The sequence below is a fragment of the Scyliorhinus canicula genome, chromosome 7, assembly GCF_902713615.1.
Source record: "Scyliorhinus canicula chromosome 7, sScyCan1.1, whole genome shotgun sequence".
In the NCBI taxonomy this organism is placed as follows: domain Eukaryota; kingdom Metazoa; phylum Chordata; class Chondrichthyes; order Carcharhiniformes; family Scyliorhinidae; genus Scyliorhinus; species Scyliorhinus canicula.
In genome coordinates, this window is record NC_052152.1 from 128,018,106 (window position 1) to 128,046,076 (window position 27,971).

A 27,971-nucleotide genomic window follows, 5' to 3' on the forward strand; every position below is an offset into this window, starting at 1 on the left:
ATGGCGGAGCAGACTTGATGGGCCCAGTGGCGTAATTCTGCTTCTATGTCTTATGGTCTTATGGTCCTCTGGCCTCACGATGTGTCAAAGAACAGAAGTAACAGAGTGTTATCAATCAAGTGCTGTTGCAAATTTAAAGTTTCACCAGAAAGATGAGTGAAGATTAAGAGGGTATTGATGCCCGCTGTGGGTAAGGAAAGAAAGCAAATGGCACAAGTTTGTTATCTTGCCTGGCCTGCGAAGGCTGGGGAATTACCAGCACCGTTCTGCAGTTCTGGTCATTAGCGGAGGTTGGAACTGAATGTTAATGCCACTTCCCTCTAGATGCCATGGGTAATTCAGGGTAACTTGGTGGCACTCATACCCAGGATGGAGGCCTGAATTAATAAAGCTGTTCATTTTCACCAGTGCTTGGTGCTTGGCTCCGCTGTCCTCTGTGCACAATTGGTACTCGTATATTTATAATTCTGTCCAAGCTAAAATACTTATAATTAGAGAGCATAATGAATGCACCAAACACTGGAGTTTCTTGTTGTTCAGTGTTCTGCTAAATAGTGCCGACTTGAGAGTGTAATTTAAAGGCATTTCTTAATGGTTCTGCTGCTTGCATAGGTTTTACACGACTTTAGCACGAATGAGTATGCAAATTAGCATGTGCAGGAAACTTCCATACATTGCCCTCTAGAGTCCAGAGGTCACAGCAAATGTAAAAATATTCTGAAGATGTCAATTACATTCAGGAAATCCCAGGTTAGTGGCTGGGATTCTCCCGGAATCGGTGGGGTGGCATGTACCGGTGCCAAAGAGCGGTGTGAACCACTCCGGCGTCGGGCAGCTCGGAAGTTGCGGAATCCTCCGCACTTCTGGGGGCTAGGCTGGCATTGGAAGGGTTGGCACCGGCGCCGAAAGGCTGCTGCGGGTTGGCGCGAGCTAGGGCATGCGCAGGACCGCCAGCGTGTTCTGGCGCATGCGCAGAACCGCTGGTGTGTTTCCTGCGCATGCGCAGGGGGTTTCTTCTCCACGCCGGCCATAATGAAGCCTTACACAGGCCGGCGCGGAGGGAAAGAGTGTCCCCACGGCACAGGCCTGCCCGCAGATCGGTGGGACACCATGGAGGCACCTCCCCCGGGCCGGATCCCCCCATGCCCCCCTGAGTTCCCGCTAACCGCCCTCCAAGCCAGGTCTCGCCGGTATGGACCATGTTTAATCCACGCTGGCGGGACTGGCTGAAAATGGGCGGCTGCTCGGCTCATCAGGGCCCGGAGAACTGCCATGGGGGCTGCTGCACATGGCCCCCGACCAGTGCGGCGCGATCCCCGCCCCCGCCCGAAAACTGGCGCCGGGCAGATTCACGCCGCCGCCTGCCGATTCTCTGACCCGGCGGAGTTCGATTAATCCCGCCCAGTGTCTTTTTGTATGAAATATGCAAAAGCCCAGGAAAAGGTGATGATTGTATATTGTGCACAGCTGAACTGTTCTTTTTTTTAAACACAGAATGTGTTGTTTCTCAGGAAACGTTTCTCTTCCTGTTAATTGAAAGTATAATCTGGGTAAATCGCCCCCTCTGCTCCCTTCTTTGTGACATGGAGCTACATGGAAAACCTGGGTCACTGTCCTGTCCACAGTTCCAGGTTGTTGCTTGGGCATTAGGTCAAACGCAGGATTGCGTGGCGATGTGGCAATCTTCCAAAGCACGGAATTGATGGATCCCACCCTGAATTAGCTGCATCCCTCGCTCCAGGACAAGAAAATGTAGCGAGCAGCTAAGAGTATTCAAACTTTTAAGTTAAACCAGCCCAGCTGGCTTCAGTGCTAGGCTCAGTGTGGCTCTTAAGAGAGGCTGTGGGATGTCCACACTGACCTTTGGCCAGGCTCCAGTGAAAGCCTGCAGCGAGTTGGAATGCAGAGCTGCATGTTCCAAACTCTTAACACAACACAGGTTGCAGCTGCGCGTGCCTCCAGCCTGTGTATCACTCCATCAACTGCTCCCCAGAGCTGCTTTTATAGTTTCAAATGTCATATTCACCAAACTCTGTGGGGAACCATCAAAAGGAACATCTCCTTAAAGGGAAAGGACACGACTGTAGCTGGACCCAGTATCCCGGACTGGGTGGAGTTATGTTTAGCACCGAATTAATAAACCTGACCCATTTTTTGAAAGCTGAGTTTTTCCAGTGGAAATTCTTCGAGAGCAGTGTCTTAGATCTTTGATACTGAACCTGCCCTGTTCATACTTTACTGTCCTTTAGGAAATGAAAAACCTAAAGAAAGAAACACCTATGTTACTATAGAACTAAGAACAAAACAACAGGAATAGGCCCTTCGGCCCTCCAAGCCTGTACCGGCCACGATACCAACCTTTTCCAAAACCTTCAGCACTTCCTTGTGCCTTATCCCTCCATACCCATTCGATCCATGTGTTTGTCAAGATGTCCTTTGAACGCCGTTAATGTATCTGCTTCCACATCCTTCCTTGGCAATGCGTTCCAGGCACTTACCATCCTCTGCGTAAAATACCTGCCTCGCACATCTCTTCTAAACTTTGCCCCACGGACCTTAAACCTCTGTCCCTTGGTGACTGACCACTTTCTCCCTGGGGAAGAGTGCCTGCCCATCCACTCTATCCATGCCACTCATAATCGTGTAGCCCTCTATCAGGTCACCCCTCAGCCTCCGTCTTTCTAATGAAAACAGTCCGAGTCTATTCAGCCTCTCCACATAGCTAAAACCCTCCAGACGAGGCAACGTCCAGGTAACCATCCTCTGCACCCTCTCCAAAGCCTCCACCTCCTGTGGAGACCAGAATTGTGCGCAATATTCCAAGTGTGGCTTTACCAAGGCTCTATACAACTGTAGCATGACTTGCCTGTTTTTATACTCAATGCCCCGTCCACTGAAGGCAAACATTCAGTATGCTTTCTTGACTACCTTGCCCACTTGTGTTGCCACCTTCAAAGATCTGTATGCCCAGATCTCTCTGACTTTCTATATTCCTAAGAGTTTTGCCATTTACGGTATATTTCCTCTCTATGTTAGACCTATCAAAATACATTACCTCACATTTGTCTGGATTAAACTCCGTTTGCCATTTCTCTGCCCAAATCTCCAACCTATGTATGTCCTATTGTATCTTCTGACAATCCTCAACGCTATCTGCCACTCCACCAACCTAACATCCGCGAACTAACAAATCAGACCGGCTACATTTTCCTCCAAATCGTTTATGAACAACACAAACAACAGAGGCCCCACCACAGATCCCTGTGGAACACCACTAGTCACAACCTTCCGTTGAAAAAAATACCCTTTGCTTCTGTAACCGAGTCAGTTCTGTCTCCATCTTACCACCTCACCTCTGATCCCATGTGACTTCACCTATTGTACAGTCTGCCATGGTCCAGTTAATTTTTGGTCAATGGTCACCCCCCGGGTGTTAATAGTGGGGGATTCAGTGTTGGTCATGCTATTAAATGTCAAGGGGCGATGGTTAGATTCTCTCTTGTTGGAGGTGGCCATTGCCTAGCACTTGTAAGACATAAATGTTACTTGCCATTTAATCCAATCTTGAATATTGTCCAGGCCTCACTGCATATGAACATAGAACAAAGAAAAGAAAATTACAGCACAGGAACAGGCCCTTCAGCCCTCCCAGCCTGCGCTGATCCAGATCCTTTATCAAAACCTGTCGCCTATTTTCCAAGGATCTAATTCCCTCTGTTTCCCCGCCCGGTCATATATATGTCTAGATGCACCTTAAATGATGCTATCGTGCCTGCCTCTACCACCTTCGCTGGCAAAGCATTCCAGGCACCCACATCCTCTGCGTAAAAAACTTTCCATGCACGCAACATGGATTGCTTTAGAGCTTGAGGAGTCATGAATGGTGCTGAATATTGTGCAGTCAACTGTGAAAGCCCTCACTTCTGACCTTATGATGGAAGGGAGGTCATTGATGAAGCAACTGAAAATGGTTGGGCTGAGGGCACTACCCTGAGGAACTCCTGCAGTGATGACCCGGGACGGAAATTATTGAATTCCAACATCCATGACTATCTTCCATTGTTCTCGATATGACTCCAATCACTGGTGTGTTTTCTGCCTGATTCACATTGACTTTAGTTTTGCTCAAGCTCCTTAACTTTAGTTTTGCTAGGGCTCCTTAATGACATACTTTGCCAAATACTGCCTTGATGTCAAGGGCAGTGACTCTTGTCTCACCTCTTCAGCTCTAATATTTTATCCATGTTTTGATTAAGGCTGTAATAAGATTAGGAGCTGAATGGCAATGGCAGAACCCAACTGAGTGCTATTGAGCAGGTTATTGCTGAGTGAATGCTGCTTGATCGTGCTGTTGATAACTCCTTCTATTACTGTGTTGCTGATTGAGAGTAAACTGATGGGGCAGTCATTGGCCAGGTTGGATCTGTCTTGATTATTGTGTACAGGACATATCTGGGCAATTTCCCACATTACCAGGGGATTGCCAGTGTTGTAGCTGGACTGGGACAGCTTGGCAAGGGGCACAAATCTTCAATACTGTTGCTGAAATGTTGTCAGGGCCCATAGCCTTTGCAGTGCCCAGTGCCTTCAGAATTTTTTGATATCATGTGGAGTGAATCTATTTGGCTGAAGACCGGCATCTGTGATGCTGGGGACCTACAGAGGGGGCTGAGGCAGATTATCCACTTGGCGCTTCTGACTGAAGTTGATGGCAAATACATTAGCTTTGTCTGATGCATTGATGTGCTGGACTTCGTTGAGAATAAAGATATTCTCCTTCTCCAATAAGTTGTATAATTGTCCATCACCATGTGGCAGGACTTTAGAGATTACATCTGATAAATTGGCTGTGGGATTGTTGTCAGGAATTTATACCAATTAGACCATAGAATAGACCATAGAATTTACAGTTCAGAAGGAGGCCATTTGGCCCATCAAGTCTGCACTGGCTTTTGGAAAGAGCACCCTATTTAACCCAACACTTCCACTCTATCCCTGTAACCCAGTAACCCCACCTCACATTTCTGGACACTAAGGACAATTTAGCATGGCCAATCCACCTAACCTGCACATCTTTGGACTATGGGAGGAAACCGGAGCACCCAGAGGAAACCCACGCAGGCACGGTGAGGATGTGCAGACTCAGCACAGACAGTGACCCAGCCGGGAATCAAACTTGGGACCCTGGAGCTGTGAAGCAACTGTGTTAACCACTGTGCTACTGTGCTGCCCTATCAAACCTGCATCGAACCTCAGTTGGCCACTTTGAGCACTGCTTACAGTTTTGGCTGCCATATTAGAAAAGGAAAATGGAAGCAATGGAGTGAGTGGAGAGAAGATATACAAGGATGATACCAGAAATGTGTGTATATTAGGAAAGGACAAACAGGCTGGGTCTTTTTTCTCTTGAAATAAAAGAAGGCTGAGTGGTGACCTAATAGACTATAAGATGTAGGAGCAGGGTGGACCATTCTGCCTATTGAGTCTGCCCCTCCATTCAATGAAATGATGACTGATCTGATATGATAATCTTCAACTCCACTTTCCCACCTCATACCCACAACTCTTCATCCACTTACTGATTTTTTTTAAAACTCAGACTTGAACACAATTAATGACCCAGCCTCTACAGCCCTTTGCAGTAAAGAATTCCACAGATTAACTCCCATCTGAGAAAACAAATTCCTCCCCATCTCTGTCTTAAATGGGAGACTCCTTAATATGAGATTATGCTCTCTGGTCCTAGATTTTCTCACAAGGGGAAGCATCCTCTCAGCATCTACCCTGCCAAGCCCTCTGAAAATCCTACATGTCTCAATAAGGTTGCCTCTCATTTTTCTAAACTCTGATAAATATAGGCCCAACCTATTCAGCCTCTCCTCATAAGAAAATCCCTCCATACCCAAGATTAATCTAATGATCCTTCTCTGGACTGCCTCCAATGCCAGTATATCTTTCCTTGGGTAAGGGGACCAAAACTGTTCACAGTACTCCAGGTGTATTCTAACCAGTATTTTGTATAGTTCTGGCAATACTTCCCTATTTTTATACTCCATACCATTTGAAATAAAGGACAACATTTCATTTGCCTTCCCTATTACCTGTGAACTTGCATGTAAAATTTTTGTGATTTGTGCACGAGGTTCCATAAATCCCTTTGTGTTGCCACTTTCTGCAGTCTTCCTCCATTTCCGTAATATTCAGCTCCTTTATTCTCCCTGCCAAACTGTATAACTTCACATTTTCCTACATTATATTCCATCTAATAATAATATAATAATCTTTACTATTGTCACAAGTAGGCTTGCATGAACACTGCAATGAAGTCACTGTGAATCCCCTAGTCACCACACTACGGCGCCTGTTCGGGTACACTGAGGGAGAATTCAGAATGTCCAATTCACCTAACAAGCATGTCTTTCGGGACTTGTGGGAAGAAATGGAGCGCCCGGAGGAAACCCATGCAGACACGGGAGAACGTACAGACTCTGCACAGACAGTGACCCAAGCCGGAATCGAACCTGGGACCCTGGCAATGTGAAGCAACAGTGCTAACCATTGTATCACTGTGCCGCCCTGCTAAGTTTGAATTATAAAAAGGTTTTGATAGAATAGACACAGAGAGAATGTTTCCTCCTGTAGAAAAGAGCATAACTAGAGACTATCAATATGAGATAGTCACCAAAAAATCCAGTAGGGAATTCAGAAGAAAGTTCAATACCCAAAGAGTGGTGAGCATGTGGAACTCACAAGCCACAGGGAGTGAATGCTATTGATACATTTAAGGGGAAAGTGGACAAGCATATCAGGGACAAGGAAATCAAGGGTTACAATGGTACATTCAGGTGGGGAAAGATGGGACAAGGCTTGAGTGGAGCATAAACACCTGAACGGTCTGTTTTGTAACTCTTTCATGGGACGTGGACATTCCCAGTTGCCCTTGAACTGAGTGGCTGGCTAGCGATTTCAGAGGGCAATTAAGAATCAACCACATTTGTGGGTCTGGAGTCATATGTAGGCCAGACTGGGTAAGGGTGGCAGATTTCCTTCCCTAAAGGACAATAGTGAACCAGATAGGTGTTTACAACAATCAATGATAGTTGCCATGGTCACCATTACTAGCTTCATATTCCTGATTTATGAATTTAATTTAAATTTCACCAGCTGCCATGGTGGAATATGAGCCCATGTCCCAGAGCATTAACCTGGGTCTCCGATTTACTAGTCCAGTGACATTACAACTACACTGCTTGATTAGGCCGAATATCCTATGTAATAACACAATAACCTGAAATAACAATAACAATAACCAACAAACTTGAATTCATGTAGCACCTTTAACGTAAAGAAAAATGTCCCAAGGCACTTCACATTTGGAAGTTGGCATGGAAGGGGATAGGCGTCTTGCAGGGAGAAAATAATAGAAGATGACTCAAATCTGGCCAGATAAATAACTTTTGATAAGACTTTCAAAGAAGTGGAGCTGAATTGAAATGCAGAGGAGGGCACGGAGTGTGTGGAACCAGCTCACTTCAGATCATTCCTGCTGAGGTGAAGGGAGGGAATTAGCAGAGTCAATACATCATTAGGGTGCCACAGAAGATAGTATAAGACTTGCAGGAATGTGCAGAAAGGGGCAGGAAGGAATTTAAGAAAAATAAGTATTTCAAATTCAATAAATTGTGGGACAGAGGCCAGCTTAGGTCAATGGTGGACAAACGAGACTTAATACGGAGCAGAATGCAGGTTGCTGTGTCTTGGAAACTGGCAGTTTGTGGAACTTAAGGAGCCTTGGAGGTGACTAAGAATGGGTAAGGGTGTCAGTAATAGAAGCGCAGCAACACTGCACAGGTGAAAATAAGTGTTGGTGGTGATGGCTAGGATATGATGGTTAAGGCCTCCGCTAAGTACCAACCGGATTTACGTAGTTTGTTTGAGCCTGAATGAGTAGCTGGGAAGTGCGCTGAAAATAGTGCTTGGCGATGCATGGGTTAATAATTAACAGCCGGCACAGGTTAGTTTAAGGCAGAATGTTAAAGATTGAATTTTTAACAGAGGTGACTGATGTAGGTAGTACACTCTGGCAAATGGCACATGATAAAGTTCCGCATAACAGACTTATGTGGAAAATAAAAGCACTAGGGATTACTGGGACAGTGATAACGTGGGTACATAATTACCTGATTAATATGATTCAAAGAGTAATATGGAATACATATTTTTCTGACTGCAAAGGCCTTGATATTTCTTGTTTTATATATAAATGGCCTGGGAGGCACTACCAGGTTGGCGGGGCACTGCCAGGGTGCCAGGCTGGCAGGGCACTGCGGTGTCCCTGTTCCAGGTTGCCCATGCCGGGGATTGGACCCAGGGGTGCCCTTCCCTAGTGGGGTGAGGGCGGGCTAAAGGATCTCCGAATTTGGGTCATTGAGGAGTTCCGGAGGCCACGGTGTGGGGGCGAGAGATTGGGACGGCATTTTAAAATGCCGCCCCAATCTCATAGCATCAGCAAGTCACGCAGCACAGAAAAGGCCCTTCGGCCCATCACATCTGCGTCGGTCAAAATAACTACCTAACTATTCTAATCCCATTTTCCAGCCCTTGGTCAATAGACTGGTATGCCTTGAGATCGTAATTGCACATCTAAATACTTTTAAAATGTTAATGAGGGTCTCTGCCTCCACCACCCTTTCAGACATCGAGTTATAAACTCCCACCACTGTCTGGGAAAAAAGGTTTTTCCTCACATCCCCTCTAAACTTTCTGTCCTTACTTTAAATCTATGCCCACTAGTCATTGATACCTCCATCAAGGGGGAAGGTTCTTCCTGTCTACTTTATCTCTGCCCCTCATAATTTTACACATCACAATCATGTTCTCCCTCAGTCTCCTCTGTTCCAAGGAAACCAATCCAAGTCTATCAAATCTCTCTTCATATCTAAAACTCTCCAGCCCGGGCAACAGCCTGGTAAATCTCTGCACCCTTTCCATTGTGATCACATCCCTCCTATAATGTGGATTCCAAAACTGTACAAAGAACAGTAGCTGTTTTAAACAACCAGTGTTTTATACAGTCCCAGCATAACCTCCCTGCTCTTAAACTTCATGCCTCGGCTAATAAACGCAAGTATACCATATGCCTTCATAACCACTGCATCCACCTGCTCTGCTACCTTAAGGGACCTTTGCACATGCAAGGTGCCTCTGATCCTCTGTGATTCCCAGGATCCTGCTGTTTATTATGTATTCCCTTATCTTGTTTATCCAGCCCAAGTGCAGCATCTCTCACTAATCCGGATTGATTTCCATTTGCGACTGATCAGCCCATCTGACTAGCCCGTGTATGCCCTCTGTAAGGTAAGGCTATCCTCCTCACTATTTACTACCCCACCAATTTTCGCATCATCCACAAACATACTAATCAACCCTCCTATATTTATATCTAAATCATTTACAGAAACCACAAGTAGCAAGGGCTCCAACATTGATCGCTGCAGGACCCCACTGGACAGGCTTCCAGTCAGAAAAACACCTCTCGACCATCACCCTATGCTTCTTGCCATTTAGCCAATTTTGGATCCAATTTGTCAAATTTCTTTGGATCCCATGGGCTGTTATCTTTGCTATCAATCTGTGATGTGGGACCTTATTAAAAGCCTTGTTGAAGTCCAACTAGACTATGTCAAATGCATTTCTCTCATCTGTACACCTGGTCACCTCTTCAAAAAAATCAATCAAGTTGGCCAGACATAATTAATCCCTCTCCAGATTAATTCTGTCTCTCAGAATTACTTCCTATAGTTTCCCCACCATGGAGGTTAGACTGTTTGGCCTGTAGTTTCCTGCTTTATCCCTTCCTCTCTTCTTGAATAATGGTACCACATTGGCTATTGTCCAGTCCTCCAGCATCTCTCTTGTGGCCAGAGAGGAGTTGAAAATTATTGCTAGCGCCCCTGCTATTTCCTCCCTTGCTTCATTCAACAGCCTGGGAAACATTTTATCTGGCCCTGGAGATTTGTCTACTTTTAAGCCTGCTAGACCACTCAGAATCTTCTCTCTGCCTATGTTAATCACTTTAATTTTATTACAGTTCTTTTCTCTGATTTCTATACCCACATTGTCCCTTTCACAAGTGAACACTGACACAAAGTATTCATTTAGAACCCTACCTTCATCCTTGGGCTCCACACACAAATTACCACCGTGGTCCTTTATAGGCCTTACTCGTTCCCTAGTTTTCCTTTTACTTGTAGAACAATTTAGGGTTTTCCTTTATTTTACTTGTCAATATCCTTTCATGTCCCCTTTTTACTCTCCGAATTCCCTTTTTAAGTTCCCTCTTACACATTCTGTACACCTCTAGGGCTTCTGCGGTTTTAAGCCCTGGGTATCTACCATAAGCCTTCCTTCTCTCCTGATCCAATGCTATACATCCCTTGATATCCAGGGTTCACTGGATTTGTTTGTCCCACCCTTTTTCTTGATTGAAACATGTTGGCCTTGGACTCTCCCTATTTCCTTCTTCCTATTTCCTACCCAACCTTCAGAACAGTGACCACGACACCACTCAACCCTGCCATGGCAATCTCTGCAAGACATGCCAGATCATCGACATGGGTACCACCATTACACGTGAGACACACTCGTGCGTCTCAGCCAACATTGTCTTCCTCATACGCTGCAGGAAAGGATGTCCCGAAGCGTGGTACATTGGCAGACCATGCAGACGCTGTGACAACGGATGAATGAACATCACGTGACAATCAGCAGGCAGGAATGTTCCCTTCCAGTCGGGGAACACTTCAGCAGTCAAGGGCATTCAGCCTCTGATCTCCGGGTAAGCGTTCTCCAAGGCGGCCTTCAGGATGCGCGACAACGCAGAATCGCCGAGCAGAAACATATAGACAAGTTCCGCACACATGAGTACGGCCTCAATCGGGACCTTGGATTCATGTCGCATTACATCCATCCCCCACCATCTGGCCTGGGCTTGCAAAATCCTACCAACTGTCCTGGCTTGAGACAATTCACATCTCTTTAACCGGAGGTTACCGCTATCTCTGGACCTGTAAAGACTTAATTACCTGCAAATGCTTGCATTCAAAGCATTGTCTTGCATCTTTGACTTTGTCTGTATATATGTTTCTGGAATTTTACTCTTCATTCACCTGGAGAAGGAGTAGTGCTCCGAAAGCTAGTGATTTGAAACAATCCTGTTGGACTTTAACCTGGTGTTGTAAGACTTCTTACTGTGCTCAGCCCAGTCCAACGGCGGCATCGCCACATCATGGCTACCATCGACACCGCAAACTGACGGCTCACAGTGGAGAGGATCTCCAAGAAGATTGCGCATATAGACACTGGCGTTAAGTTTCTACAAAGATGCAAGAAAGCAGACAAGATCCCAAAAGTCATAACCTCACTCAAGTCGACCTACAACACCGACTACGCTAAGTGACTCTGCCGTCGCACCTCTCCAACACTCCTCAACCACCTTGTACGCCAGCTCTACAGCAGATGCCGCAACCTGGAAACCAAAATAGAGGCCATATTCTCAACTTGCGCTCAGGACGCAGCAGACCAGCTGCGGAACACCGCCAAACAGATGAGACAAGGATACTATGCACCTATATGCGCACCAAGAACAGAAAGCTTGAGAAACTTGGCATCACCACCAGCAGCAACCAAGCCTCCCCCGGTCCCACAGTAGAAAACAATACAGGGAAATCTATTGTCAACTTGTCGGACTGCACTCTTCAACCAGACAAAATCAAAGTCCTCAGCAGAGGGCTCTATTTCTGCACCACTCACAAAAATGGACCCCAGCAGTCTCGCGGCAGACACGGAGGAATTAATCAGGCAAATGAGGCTCCGGATGTTCTTCCACAGACCACAAGAGGCCGACAGTGAACCCAAAGAGACAACCAATAAACTGGAACAACAGACCGTGAGATCTGTGGTGCAGCAACCAAAGAGGAAAGAGTCGAATTGGATCCCTCCTGAAGGCCGCTGCCCTAGACTCGACATGTATGCTCAAGCCGTCAGGAGTCGCGTCAATGCCAGATTAATCAGTCGCATTCACAAGACAGCCCCGAACGTCACCCAAGCACAATGCAACGCTATCCGCACTCTCAAGACCAACCGCAATATCGTCATCAAACCAGCAGACAAAGGAGGGGCCACCGTCATACTGAAAAGAACAGACGACTTCAAAGAAGTATACCGACAACTCAACAACCAGAAACACTACAGACAGTTACCCGCAGATCCGACCAAGGAACACACCCGCCAACTCAACAGACTGATCAAGACCTTGGATCCAGACTTTCAGAGCACCCTATGTGCTCTCATCCCACATACTCCCCATGTTGGAGATCTCTACTGCCTCCCGAAAATACACAAGGCCAACACACCAGGCTGTCCTATCATATCAGGCTATGGGATCCTGTATGAGAACCTCTCTGGCTACATCGAGGTCATCTTGAAACCCATCGTACAAGGAATGCTCAGCTTCTGTCGTGACACGACGGACTTCTTACAGAAACTCAGCACCCATGGACTAGTTGAACCAGGAACATTCCTCGTCACAATGGACATCTTGGCACTCAACACCAGCATCCCCCATGATGTCATCATTGCTGCAACAGCCTCAGTACTCAACACCGACAACTGCCAATCTCTAGACGCAATTCTGAAACTCATCCGCTTCATTCTGGATCACAATGTCTTCACCTTCGACAACAAGTGCTTCATCCAGACACACAGAACTGCCATAGGGACCAGATTCACATCTCAATATGCCAATGTCTTCATCCACAAGTTTGAACAAGACCCCCTCACTGCACAGGACCTTCAACCGACGTTATACACCAGATACATGGATGGCATTTTTTTCCTTTGGACCCACGGTGAAGAATCACTGAAATAACTATATGATGACATCAATAAGTTCCATCCTACCAGCAGACTCGCCATGGACTACTCTCCAAAATCAGTTGCATTCTTGGACACACTCATCTCCATCAAGGATGGTCACCTCAGCACTTTGCTTTACTGTAAGCTCACGGATAACCTCACGATGCTCCACTTCTCCAACTTCCACCCGAAACACATTAAAAAAGCCATCCCTGATGGACAAGCGATCAGAATATTGTTATGGGCCAGTGTTTTAGAGAACCCCAAAGTGTATCATGGAGTTCATCCTACCCACAACTTTTAATAGATTGTGGTATGGAGAGCACACGGCCCACTCTACAGGTGTGGTACAGCAGAAATCGAAAAGTATTTTTAAAGCAAAACAATGTTTATTCTATGAACACAAGTTAAGCTTTTTAAAACATACAGTGAACATCTTCGCAACCATCAATTCAAATACAACCCCCAAAGAATACAACACTAAGTAATCCTTAATAAATTCCCAAACAACAACCCAAAAACAAAAGACCGTTTTAACACAAAGATCAGGTTTAGATTTTCTAATAAGATCAGTCATCCCTTTGAAATCATCCGAATGAATACTCTTTAGCTTGTCAAGAGATCCATGCACATCTGCTGGCTTTCACTGCTCTTCTCTGAAAACGAAACTAAAAACACGCTATAGCAGCCTGCTCAAAAACAAAAGTAAAGCAGTCAGACAGCCAGCTCCACCCACACTCTGACATCACTGATAAACACCCATTTCTTAAAGACCCATTTCTTAAAAGTACTTTCACATGATACCTCTCCCCAAGAAAGAAAAATAAACCATCAACTTCAAGATGGTTTCATTTTTCACCTTTTCACTATCCTTTAAAAAATGCACACAGTAAAGATACGTTTTCATTTCAAAAAACAACATACGCAAACAGGTATAATAATATAGTCCATTTTTTTTTTTCTTCTTCCTCCAACAGGAATCCATCTCTATTGACAGTCTCTTTGAACAAGAAGGTCTCTGCACGATCCATCCATTTCTCTGTGCCTCAGCATTTCTCTTTCAAGTCAGATACTTTAGTTCAATCTGATTACAGAGTCCTTTGTAATTCTCCAACACAGGAGCATTGGTTAGCACAGCTTTCAGGCAGTCAAATGCCTTTTGAAAGTCTTCTGTCCACTGAAATTTCCGACGTTTCTTCAGCAAGTCCATTAGTGGAGCAACCACGCTACAAACATTTGGCACAAATTTCCAGTAGAATCCACTCATACCAAGAAATCGTATTATTTCCCGTCCTGTCGAGGGTATTGGAAACTGCTCAATAACTTTTGGTTTCCAATCCCGTGAGACCATTCAACCCTATCCAATTGTCTGGCCAAGGAAAGTGACTTGGGCTTTTCCAAATTCACTTTTGGCTAGGTTTATCACCAAACCCGCCTCCTGAAGTCGATCAAATAACTCCATCAGATATTTTAAATGTTCTTTTTATGCCTGGCTGAAAATTACCAGTTCGTCAATGTATACCACACAATTGTAATTCGGAAACAACTTTGCTAGTTAACCTTTGAAATGTGGCTGGGGCGTTTTTCATGCCAAATGGCATAACTTTGAATTGGAGTCACAAAAGCTGAAATCTCCTTCACCCTTTCGGATAAAGGTACCTCTGCCAGTAACCTTTAAGTAAATCCAGTTTGGAAATAAAAGCTGATTTTCCCACTTTCTCAATGCAATCCTCCAAACGTGAGATAGGATGAGTCCATTCTTGTAACTGCATTAACCTTTCTATAGTCCACACACAACCGTTGAGTACCGTCTGGTTTAGGTACCATCACTATGGGTGAGCTCCATTGGCTGCAACCCACTTCAATTATGCCATTTTTAAGCATATTCTCAATCTCTTTGTTAACCTGTACCAGTTTTAAAGGGTTAAGTCTATTTGGATGTTCCGGCAATATTCTTCCCAAACATAACTCTTCATCTCTTACCATTAAAGATTGGCTAGCTCCCGTATCTCTTAAAATTGTGACTTCTTTACCTTCTCCTCCTGATACACATAAGTAAACTTTACCCACACAAGTGAATTATGTAAAGACATCTGGCACCTTCTTATAAATCACCTCTTGATCAGGCTGTACAATCTTTTGCACCTCCTTCACTTCACTTGAACTTTCCTTTACCACTTTAACAAACCCGACTGTTTTATCCTGTTTTACCATATCAGCCTTCCCAACAGGTTTGTTTCAAATCACTAGCTTTCAGAGCACTGCTCCTTCCTCAGGTGAATGAAGAGGTGGGTTCCAGAAACATATATCTTAACAAAGTCAAAGCTTTTCTTCAACCACCAACATTGTGACTTTACATGGCCTAGTTTATTACAGTGAAAATATTTGAAACTTTTCATGTTATTTCCAACCTCCTGGATTTATTTTTTAATCTGAGGTGCACTCTCCTTATTATCGCCCATCAGTTCACCTTTACCTCTACTACTTGAGTATTTCTCATGTCCCCAGTTTCTATCCCTCACAGGCTGAAACCCTATCTCTGGATCTGTAAAGACTTAAATTCCTGCAAATTGCTTGCATTCAAAGCATTGTCTTCCATCTTTGACTTTGTTAAGATATATGTTTCTGGAACCCACCTCTTCATTCACCTGAGGAAGGAGCAGTGCTCTGAAAGTTAGTGATTTGAAACAAACCTGTTGGACTTTTACCTGGTGTTGTAAGACTTCTTACTGTGCTCACCCCAGTCCAATCCTGGCATCTCCACATCATATTTCCTTCTGTCCAACTGTTCCGTCTCAGATTTACCTAAAAGTGCCTTCTCCCAGTCCACTCCGGCCAAAACACTTGTTCCGGTTTAGAACTTTCATCTCAGGCCTATCCTTGTCCTTTTTCACAACAATATTGAATCTCATGGAGTTATGACATTTTCTGAAAAATGTTCTCCCACTGATACTTCAACCACTTGCCCAGCTTCGTTACCGAAAATTAAGTCCAGAACGGTAGCACAAGTGGATAGCACTGTGGCTTCACAGCACCAGCCTCCCAGGTTCGAGTCCCCACTGGGTCACTGTCTGTGCGGAGTCTGCACATTCTCCTCGTGTCTGCATGGGTTTCCTCTGAGTGTTCCGGTTTCCTTCCACAGTCTAAAGATGTGCAGGTTAGGTGGATTGGCCATGCAAAATTGCCCATAGTGTCCAAAAAGGTTAGGAGACGTTATTGAGTTTTGGGGATAGGTTGGAAGTGAGGGCTTAAATGGGTCGGTGCAGACTCGATGGACCGAATGGCCTCCTTCTGCACTGTATGTTCTATGTTCTATGACTGTCTCCTCTCTCATAGGTCCTATTATATACTGGCTAAAAACGTTTTCCAGGTTGCATTTTAAGAATTCCGCTCCATCTAAACCTTTCACACTATGGCTACCCTAGTAAATATTTGGGACGTTAAAATCCCCCATTATCACTCCCCTATTCTCTTTGTTCTTTAACTGGTCCAAACATCCTATGGCTTCCTACGCATTTGCTGTCACTTCTAATTTTTTCTGTGCATCCTCTGCTGAACCTTTTCTCAGGATCCAAGACCCCTGCCAAGTTAGTTTAAACCCACCAGCAAACCTTCCTGCAAGGACACTGGTCTCATTTTGGTACAGGTGCAAACCATCGGCATTGTACAGGTTCCACCATTCCCGAAAATGGTCCCAATGTCCCAGAAATCTAAAGCTCTCCCTCTTGCACCATTTCTCCAGCCACAAATTCATCTGGACTAACCTCCTATTTCGTTGCTCACTGGCATGTGACACCGGACGTAAACCAGGGATTACTACTTTCTGGGTCCTGTTTTTTAATCTACTTCCTAAATTCTGCTTCCAGGACCTCATTTATTTCTGCCTATATCATTGGTACCAATGTGGATATCTGCCTGTTTGCCCTCCCTGTTTAGTATGCCCTGATGGCCACAGGGGACTCCTGTGCTACCTGCCTTCCTCTACTCCGCCTGATGTTCGCCCATGCCCTTTCTGCCTGTTCAATCCTCACCTGCGGTGTGACCACCTCACTGAATGTGCTACCCATGACCTGCTCAGCATCATGGATGCTCCACAGGCAACCCACCCTCAGCTCCAACTACAAAATGTGGTTAGCCCGTAGCTGCAGTTGGACTCACTTCTTGCACACGTGGTGACCAGAGACAACTGAAGCTTCCATCATTTGCCACATAGTACAGGAGGAGCATATCACGGGTACAAGCTCTCCTGCCATGATTACCCATAAGCCCCTCGATTACTCCCTTTTAACAAAGGGTGTGCACTGTACTGATGAGCTGAGTGTTCTTCGCCAAGGCCAAAAGAGAAATTTCCGTTTGATAGCGGGATTGTTCTTGGCGACTGCTAAACGCACCCAAAACGGGATTCATTTTTTTCCCCTTGTTTTCTTTAGGTTTTTTATGTTAACTTTGCCTCTATTTGTATGCGTATTTGGGTGTGGTAGTATTCGAGGACGAGGAGGGTGAAGATAGTTTGCTGATGGTGCTGGTGGGGTGGAGCATCAGGTTTCCCTTTACGCAGATGACCAACTTCTCTCTATTACAGACCCAGTATTCCCTACGGAAGATATAATGAAGCTGCTTAGGATTTTTGGCACCTTCTTTGGTTGCAAGTTGAACTTTGTCAACCCCCCTAGGGAGGAGAGCCCAACTGGGGATGTTACCTTCTATTTCCGTCACCTCCTATGGATCCGGGTGGCATACAATTGGTCCTCACTTCATAACTTAAATTACACTAATTTGGTTGACAGTGTCAAGTCGGACTTGCAGAAGTGAGATAACCTCCTCATATCCTTGGTTTCAGAGGAATTAAATGAATGTGCTCCTGTAATTTTTATTTATTTTTCAATGTCTCCCTATTTCTCTCCCCAAGTCCTTTTTCATCAAAGTCAACAAATTAATGTCCTCCTTTATTTGGGCGGGTAATACTCTAAGGCTCCATAGGGCTTCAGTCCAAAGAGATAGGCAATCTCTTGAGAGATAGACAGGGGCTTTGCTGTTCCCAACTTATTGTTTTTCTATTGGGCAGCCAATTTTCAGGAGATATTGTTGTGGTTTAGTGATCCTGGCTCCATGTGGGGACAAATAGCAGCCAGCTCCTGCTTTGTTTCTAGCCTTGGTGCAATAGTTACTGCATTGTTGCCTTTCTCACTGGTGAGGTTTTCCCTGAATCCAGTGGTGGTCTCCACCCTGAGAATTTGGAAAAAGTTCAGGCAGCATTTCAAACTCTGTTCCCTATATTTGCTTGCCCCTACCTGCAACAACCACCTTTTTCTACCAGCAGGTTTTGACTCAATGTTTACGTCATGGGAGGGGAAGTGGTTTCAAGTGGTTTGAAGACCTGTTTGTAGAGTGAAGGTTTAACAGTTTTAAGGAATTGGCAGAGAAATTCCAACTGCCTGGTTCTAGTCTTTTCAGGTACTTTTAGATTCACGATTTTTCACGCAAGGCTTTCCCCTTCTTTCCCTTGGCACGAACCTCTATCCTGTTGAAGAGGATTTTGTCTTCAGCTGGGTCTGAGAGGGGGACTATTTTGGGAACATATGGCCATATCCTCTCAGTGGAGTCAGCTCCGTTGAGTGAGGTGAGGATGAAATGAGAGGGTGAATTGGGTGCCATTCTGGATGGTGAGGTGTGGACCCTTTGCAGGGTCAATTGTAATTCATGTGCTCGGCTAAGTTTCATTCAATTTAAGGTGGTACATCTGACTAAAGCAAGGATGAGTGGATTTTCCTCTGGGGTGAAAGACAAGTGTGAGCACTGCTCTTGGGGGCCAGCTGAACACACTCATGTGTTCGGGTCTTGTTCCAAGTTGGTAAGCTTCTGGGCCCCTTTCTTGAACACCATGTCGGAGATACTCAATGTAGATTTGGATCCATGTTTGCTGGTGACCATATTTGTGGTATCAGTCATGGGTGAAGGTAGATGTCACCTCATTGATAGCCCGGAGATGAATTCTGTTTGGGTGGGGCTCTCCGACTCCACCTCGTGCCTCAGTTTTTACATACATAGATTTTACAGTGCAGAAGGAGGCCATTCGGCCCATCGAGTCTGCACCGGCTCTTGGAAAGAGCATCCTACCCAAGGTCAACACCTCCACCCTATCCCCATAACCCAGTAACCCCACTCAACACTAAGGGCAATTTTGGACACGAAGGGCAATTTAGCATGGCCAATCCACCTAACCTGCACATCTTTGGACTGTGGGAGGAAACCAGAGCACCCGGAGGAAACCCACGCACACACGGGGAGGATGTGCAGACTCCGCACAGACAGTGACCCAAGCCGGAATCGAACCTGGGACCCTGGAGCTGTGAAGCGTTTGTGCTATCCACAATGCTACCATGCTGCCGTGTTTGGTTCTGTGACCTCACATGTTTTCTACATTTGTAAAGGTTAATAACATCATTAGGGGGTCGGTAGAAAGGTTCTACCTAAGATGGCAGCCATTCATTTACTTTTCAAGGATCTAGTCACCATTATCTGTTAAGGGGTTTAGTTTAGTTTTTTGGGTTAAAGTTTTTGTTTATTTGTCCCTTTCTTCCATTGTGTAATTTAGATTAATTGTTTTGCATGGTTTTGAATAATATAGAAACATTTTAATAAACATATTTGAAAATAACTCTGTTCATCGCTATTGATACTATCAGTGACCACCTATCCAAATTGGATACAGCAATCTTCCGGTTATGATACTAACCTAGTAATTAAGAGGCTTCAGGTTCAAATCTCACCACAGAAATTTGGGAAATTTAATTTGGTAAATATAGCAAGGATGAAAGTTGTTGTATTGTTGTAAAACATCCAATTGGCTCAGTAATAGCCTTTAGGTAAGATCATTTATTGCCTCTACCTAAAGTTGCCCTAGAGGTTCCAGGAATTAAAGACTAATTGCCAGGGTACCTGAGTGAGGGACAAGTGAAGGTGCTTTGCTGTGGGATCTGGTAAGAAGTTTTCCGAGTGTGTAGTGAAAGGTCCATTTTCTGATATGCATCAGAGAAGAATCAACAATGAAGTTCCGTTTCTGAGTGATCATGCACACAAACATTATCTGCGTCCTGAAGCTCTATGACTGAAGTTCGAATGGAATTGATTTTGGATTGAAGGCAGTGTAGGTTGAGCAGTGCTCCCCATCTGTTCTGTGGATTATCTCCAAGCCTGTGGGCAAGTAGCTGGAGGTAGGGGGCGGGAACATGAAGCAGCACCAAAACAACCATCAATGTACCAATAAAAGAGATGTGGGATGGACTGCAACAAAGAATGTTCTACATACCCTACAAAGGGACAAAACTGGGAACCCTACAGGTACCCACAGCCTCCACTTTGGTTTGGAGGAAATGAGACATGTTAAAGGAGAAATTGTTCAGTGAGATGACAAGTTCAGTGAAACGGAGAGTGGTGATGGATGGTAATTGTTCGTGCTTCTGTTCAAGGAAGAAGAGGAAACCCCTCGGACCATCCTGGTGAGGATTAGAGGTATCGAGGGATTGGACATCCATGATAAAGAGGAGACTCCGCACAGACAGTGACCCAGCCGGGAATCGAACCTGGGACCCTGGAGCTGTGAAGCAATTATGCTAACCACTATGCTACCGTGCTGCCCCTAAATTTTAGTGAGGTAATTTATTTGGTTATTTCACTGGTACAGACTGGTTTTGTGAGTTACCAATTGAACTCACGGTCAGATAGAGAGGCATTGGGTTGAGAGAGCTTTTCCAGAAGGAGCCCAGTGCTACTAATTCTCACACATGTCCCACAAAACAGCTTCAGCACAGTGAATGCTGCAACAGATTCCCAGGACATCCTCTGAGCTGCACCTAACTGAAGGAGGAGGGAACAGGAGATTTAAAAAAAAAAGTTTTTTAATTTAGTGTACCCAATTCAGTTTTTGTTCCAATTAAGGGGCAATTTAGCGTGTTCAATTCACCTACCTTGCACATCTTTGGGTTGTGGGGGCGAAATCCATGCAAACACAGGGAGAATGGTAAAACTCCACACGGAAAGTGACCCAGAGCTGGGATTGAACCTGGGACCTCGGTGCCGTGAGGCAGCAGGGCTAACCCACTGCGCCACCATGCTGCCCGGAACAGCAGATATAACCATACTAATAAATACCAGTCCGGATTGCTTTGCCCATCCCTCAATTTCCCATTTCCTTCCTTCTATGGAAAGACCTGGATTTCTATCCCCTCGATCATCTTAAGAATTGCACACAAACTGCAGAAGAGGCTGGAGAAGGTTTGATTGGGTTCTTCCCTTCCATCAAATTTAAACTCACAGCCAACATGACTGGATCTATGTCAACTGAAGGCTTTTGACAGACAGTTATCCAGTAAAGTTGGGTAAAACCAACCAGGTGGCCAAAGGCTCATACATAATGTGGAAACCTAAGGAGGGGAGGGTAGTAGCGTGCTGAGGAACAATGAAACAATGAGCTGCACTCTTCTCTTTTCAAAAATGACTTGGGCTTCTTGCTGTAGTAAAGAAAGCTGAGGGGTGACTTAGAGAGCTCTTTAAAATTATGAGGAGTATTTGTTCGTGTAACGGTAGAGAAAATGTTTCCATTTGCACTGATATGGAAAACTAGAGCCATGAATCTGGCAATTAATTCAGGAAAAACCCCTTTATCCAGCAAGCAATTCGAATGTGAAACTTGCTATTGTAAGCAGTAGTTAAGATGGAAATATAGATACTTATAAACTGCCACTCCAGCGCTGTAGTGAATGAGTGCTCCATTGTCAGAGCTTGGGCGCGATTCTCCGCTCCCCATGCCAGGTGGGAGAATCGCGGGAGGGCCGGGCGACTCACGACACGCCGCCCTGGCCCCCCCCCCCCGCTCGCCGAATCGCCGCTCGCCGTTTTTCACGGCGACCGCCGATTCTCCGGCCCGGATGGGCCGAGCGGCCTGCTGTTCCTGACCGGTTCACGACGGCGGCAACCACACCTGGTCGCTGCCATCATAAACATGGCGCCAGATGTTCGTTTGAGGCTTGTGGGGGGCAGAGAGGGGAGCGAGCACCACGGCCGTGCTTGGGAGGGGATTGGCCCGCGATTGGTGCCCACCGATCGTCGGGCCGGAGTCTCAAGGGGAATCTTTCCCCTCTGCCGTCCCGCAAGATAAAGCCGCCAAGTCTTGCGGGGCAGCGGAGGGCAAGCCGTCAACCGCACATGCGCGGGTTGGAGCCGTCAGCCGTCGTGCCGTCAGCCGCGCATGCGCGGGTTGGAGCCAGCCTACCTGTGCATGCGCGGCTGACATCACTTAGGCGCCGCTGTCGCGTCATTCTCGGCGCGCCGCCTTGACACAAGTGTCAAGGCCCGGCGGCCGACAATGACGGAGCGTCGCTCCTAGCCCCCTGGGTGGGCGTGAATGGGGTGCGAGGAGCGGTCTCCGAGGCCATCGTGAAACTCGGCCAAGTTCACGACGACCTTCCCGATTCATCGCGGGAGCGGGGAATTCCGCCCCTTGTCTTTCAGTTGAGATGTTAAACTGAGGTCCGGGGCTGGCATGGGAATGGTGCCGTTTTATACCCGAAGATGCGAAGCAGAACAGCCACCGCTCCTCCGTGTAGTTGGGGGCTAACATGGCGGCAACGTAGAGCACCCGGCTCTCGCTGCCGATACGGCCCTGAGAATGCAACATTGTACCATTCGCTTGTGGACCTGGCCTGCGAAATAGATCCCCCCCTTTGGCCTGCTCACATGCCCCGGACCGCTGCCCAAACACTGCCCACAGCCCCTGGTAATGTCCCCCCTGCCCGCGGATCGGCCCTCCCCTGACTGTGGCGGCACTGGATTGAGTCCGCAGCAGCAGCGCTGAGTTTCCGATGGATGAGACCATGAAAGAGCCACGCAGTCAGGAACTCGGCGGGGGAGGACGGGCATCGGGGGGCAGGGGGAGGGCCTCAGGCAACATCCTGAGGCCGTCGGTTCGTCTTCGAATATGCTGCTTTGGAAGGTGCGGAGCATTGCGAAAGCGGCGCCGTCCCTGATTTGGTCAGGAACTTTGCTTCTCCAGCCAATCGCCGAACGTGATTTTGCCGTCAGCAACCGGAGAATCTAGACCCTGTCTGTTCTCTCGGATGCATGTAAAAAATCTCATGGCACCATGTCGAAGAAGAGCAGAGGAATTATCCCTGGCATCCTGGCCAATATTTATTCTTCAATCTACATCGTTAAAAACATCATTAGTCATCATCAAACTGCTGTTTGTGAGATTTTACTTTGCATCAGTTGGCTGCTATGTTTCCTAAATTAAAACAGTGACTACAATTCAAAAGTTTTTTATTAACTATGAAGCACTTTGGGATGTTTGAAGGTAGTGAATGAATGGCACCATAGAAATGCTTTTATTATATTCTCTCAAAAGAACAGAGAACAGTTTGACATAGGCCTCCCTCTATACACTGTCCAGCACAACTACCGGATAAGGATCATGAGTAACCTGCAACCTCTGCAACCTGCTAGAGGGCAGTATAGACAACGGAAATGACAATGGCACACCTGGTTAATCTTTCCTCGCCCAGGAATACTCAACCATTTCTAATATCTCAATTTTTGCATTAACTAAAATCAGCTAACTGGGTACATAGAACATAGAACATAGAACGATACAGCGCAGTACAGGCCCTTCGGCCCTCGATGTTGCACCGACATGGAAAAAATCTAAAGGCCATCTAACCTACACTATGCCCTTATCATCCATATGCTTATCCAATAAATTTTTAAATGCCCTCAATGTTGGCGTGTTCACTACTGTTGCAGGTAGGGCATTCCACGGCCTCACCACTCTTTGCGTAAAAAACCTACCTCTGACCTCTGTCCTATATCTATTACCCCTCAATTTAAGGCTATGTCCCCTCGTGCTAGCCACCTCCATCCGCGGGAGAAGGCTCTCGCTGTCCACCCTATCTAACCCTCTGATCATTTTGTATGCCTCTATTAAGTCACCTCTTAACCTTCTTCTCTCTAACGAAAACAACCTCAAGTCCATCAGCCTTTCCTCATAAGATTTTCCCTCCATACCAGGCAACATCCTGGTAAATCTCCTCTGCACCCGTTCCAAAGCTTCCACGTCCTTCCTATAATGAGGCGACCAGAACTGTACGCAATACTCCAAATGCGGCCGTACTAGAGTTTTGTACAACTGCAACATGACCTCATGGCTCCGGAACTCAATCCCTCTACCAATAAAGGCCAACACACCACACGCCACACATATCAGGAATTAACCAGGGACCTGATTCTGGGCAAGGAAGGTTGTGGAGTTTGCCAGCTAGAATTCCTGTGAACAGTACATGTGATCAGATTAAGCTGAGTTTGTGTTGTTCTTAAGTCACTGGATCTAACACAGATGCGTTAATCATAAGCTAAAACCTTAGGAAGATCAGGTAGCCTTGCTAGCACTGCCAAAGTTAAACAAGGAGCAGAGATTAATCGGGTTCATTTTTGTAATGGATCATGCTGACACTTGTTGATCATTGTAGATTTAGAGAGTGATCTTTACAAATATATTGATCAGTGTGGAAGTGTCATGATCTCTCTATTTCCCTGGCTACAGACATAGAATCATTCTCCGATTTTCAAGCATAGGTCCATTCCTGAGACTACAGTAGAAATCACTCCTTGAGGCTTGCCCACAATTTAAAAGCGTGTTTAGGGGGTGAGGTTCCTTAACTATTCTCACTGCTCCGCCATAATTTTGCTGGAAACCCTATTCGCACCACGGTGGAATTTCTGCTTGTTACATTGGCTGTGTTTGATATTGACAGACGCTACAACATTATTGTTACATATTTTCAGGTGGCTGCCTGGGTGAAAAAGTCGCATTGCGGATCAATTACCCATTATGGAAACAGCCCAACTTACATTTCTAATAATCTATAAAATGAGAATCCAAACCAAGTGATTTACAATATATAGCAGGTGAAATATTGGGATCAAAGGGATAGAAAGTGGCCTGACAGCAAGGGAAAGGGTCAGGTTCTGGTCTGAATCTAAGTTAGTCAATCTCAGCAAGAAAGCAATTTAACTTAAAACTGATGTTAGCTCGCCTGGGTTATAAAACGCAAATAATTCTGCTCCTGATTACAACCACTCACCCCTGCTGGAAAGTGTGCCCGTGTGACATTTAGTTTAAAGACAAGAGCTTAGCTCACTGGTGAAGCCTTTACACAATGGTCATTTAAACACTATATGAAGAATGGACCACATACAAAGAGTTTTCATTGACTTGGGACTGTGTGTCAGGAAAGTGTGGGAGAGGGGGAAGGTGGAAGAGGAGGAATACTCCAGTATTCAAAGGGTTAATAGAAATATTACCAGCTGCTCAGTTTGATTGAGGTGACTGCATCAAGTGAGGTTTACATTCAACAGCTCCGCAGAACAGAACTGCCGGGAGACAGGCCACAGTGTGAATACTTAACCAGGAAACTTAACCAGGAAACGTTCCCCTGCCCTCAAATATATATCTATGAGCTGAGATTTTAACCCCTAAAGTGCAGCATGAACATAAACGCTACACCAGCACAAAAAGGCAAACCTACAGTTATCAGAGCATGTCAACTCAATTCCTTAACTCTTTCCATTCCAGATTGACGAAGAATCAGAGAATAATTCCATTCGGCCTATTGTGTTTTTGTGAGCTCTTTGAAAGAGCTCTCTATTTAGCACTACTTTCCTCTTCATTCCCCAGTGTCCTGCAAATTTCTGCTTTTCAAATATTTATCCTTTTGAAACTTGTGATTGAATTTGTTTCAGTTATTATTAGGCAGTGCATTCCAGATCATACAGACATGCATTTTAAAAACTCTCTCATCACATTGGTCCTTTTTCTGATCATCTTAAAGATACAATTCTTATTTCTGAGGTCTTCTGTGTTAAAGCTCTTTCTGTGGACACTGTGCCAAACTGGTATGTTCCTGTGTTCTGTTGTGTCGACACAGGTCTGTCTTTTGTTCTCGTGAGAAAGTTAAATGCTTTCTGTGAAAAGGAGGGTAGTGATGGAGGAGAGGAAAAAAAATCAAGTGAGTGGAGAGAGAGGGGAAAGGAGGAACTGACACCCTGGCTGTAGCTTCCAGTGGCTGATTGAAGAACCGGCACCTCAAAAGACTCACTAGTAAAGACCACTTGAGCAGTTGAAAAGGGTGAACTCAAGGAAGAAGGAAAAAGTACTAATTGAACAGTAAGTTGGGTGATTGTGGGAATACAACTCATTCCTAAATAAATGTCCTGCAGCCTGTGCTGACCTTCGAGTTAAAGGGACACTTACAATTTTAACAATTTTGTTCCTACCTAAGGTGGATACTCATTCAAAATGCCAAATTTTATCAAGAACCTTTACAACTGTCTACAACAGCACCGAGAATACAAAACAAAACGCCATTGAATTGATTTAGATTCATCCTCACGGCCTGGCTGTATTTTGAATCGAACGAATGTTCAAGACTCACCCAGGTTGACGAAGCTCATGACCATGTCGGCATCACTGAGAAAGGTGCTGTCATGTAGCCTGGCCAGCGGAGGTCCCTGGGTGGTGAACAGGGCCTTGTATGGATATGAGTAGCCCCCCGCTTCCTCCATCAACATGGAATTGTAGAGATCCAGCATGAACATGGGCGCTGAGTTGTGCTTGCCATGCAAGTGTGGTCTAGGGCGGTGAGGCAGACCCAGGATCGAGAGGATTTCTCTCTGCATTTCCCGCCTCTCCTGGCTCTTTAGGCGACCATAGATGAAACTGGAATGGATCCCGTTGTCAGTGGTGAGACTTCCCAAAACAGTCTGCAGCAAGAAGCAGTTCCAGAGAAGTCCTGTTACAGGTTTTCTAATTAACAGCAGGAAGCTCATTCTTACTCTCAGGTTGGGCTGCTGTGTGATTCCTCTACACAAACATGATCACTTTCCCTCTCTCTCTCTCTCTCTCTCTCTTTTTCTCTCTCACTCTCTTTTTCTTTCCCCTCTTTACTGCTTAGTCGAGGTTGCCCAGGCAAAGCAATCCAAGTAAAGGTACAGTTTAGAACCCATGTTGTCCGAGCTGACTCCCACAATTAAGCGAGAGAGCTGGAGAGTTTCTTCACCTACAGGAGTTGCGATCCCTTTGCATGTAAATCTGTGCAGTTGTCTGGTTCAGACGGAGCCAGCAGGAGGCTGCTTGTGTGGGAGGAGCACCCTCTAGTCTAAACTCAAAAGTAACAACAGCAAATTATCTGAATGTCTTAAGGGCGTCTGTAATTAAATGAGAGGGATGGGCTTTTGAGTTTAACTGCTTGCTGATGAAGAATGAGGGGGTGAGGCAGACATAGAGCAGGGTGTCTCCTTGCCTTTTTCTTTTTATCCAATGGAATTATTTTGAACTCCCAGTTGCTGTCAGGGATTTTATCCACAGTGTCCCTCTTGCTTTATCGACATCCCTTTCTGTGAACCTGTTAATGTGTGAGGAGGGCAGGAAGGAAGAGAGAGGAAGAAAGCAAGTTCTCAGAAACATCCCAACCTGCTTCATATACAATTAATTGCTTTAAAGGACCGTCACTGTTGTTATCGCAACCCAACACAACAGTAATTTCATGCATAGCTGGATTATAACAACAACAATCAGACTTGTTTGAAGAAGAAAGTCTTCATGTGACCACATCTTTCGATATCCATCAAAATTAATTAAATTTCCTCCTTTAAATTTTAGTGGGGAAGTATCTTTAAGTTCTCTCATATTATCCCCTGACATTATTAACCCCTTGTGAAGACATGTTTCCCTCCAGTATCTTGCTCAAGCGGCTATTTATAATGTGTACAACCAGATGGTGAGTTTGTGCAGGTTATTGAACTCTGGGGGAATCATCACAGTCGGCCCTGCTTCAGTCCACACATCAGTTGTTTCTGGCACTTATCCTTGGGAAACAGTCAGAAGTCGAAACCCCCTACTGAACTATCCCTTCTGTCAGAATGGCACTGAAACTAATTGTAACATTTACAAACATTCTGAGTTCAGCCAGGCCAGGGAACAAGGCCAGAACTTTCCTGCTCAGCTC

At 45.5% G+C, this 27,971-nt stretch overlaps 1 protein-coding gene across 2 annotated transcripts in view; it reads right to left on the reverse strand.

Annotated features, from left to right (window-relative positions):
* bmp7b (bone morphogenetic protein 7b) overlaps nucleotides 1-27,150 on the reverse strand; it is a 226,690-nt gene extending 199,540 nt beyond the window's left edge. Inside the window, exon 1 of one of the 2 annotated variants that reach the window (XM_038802915.1) lies at nucleotides 26,400-27,150. In XM_038802915.1, the coding sequence (XP_038658843.1) occupies nucleotides 26,400-26,793 (394 nt within the window). In that variant the 5' untranslated portion in view covers nucleotides 26,794-27,150. The remainder of the gene's footprint in view (nucleotides 1-26,399) is intronic. The other variant, XM_038802914.1, reaches the window with a different exon arrangement.
* Between the last annotated feature and the right edge of the window lie 821 nt (nucleotides 27,151-27,971).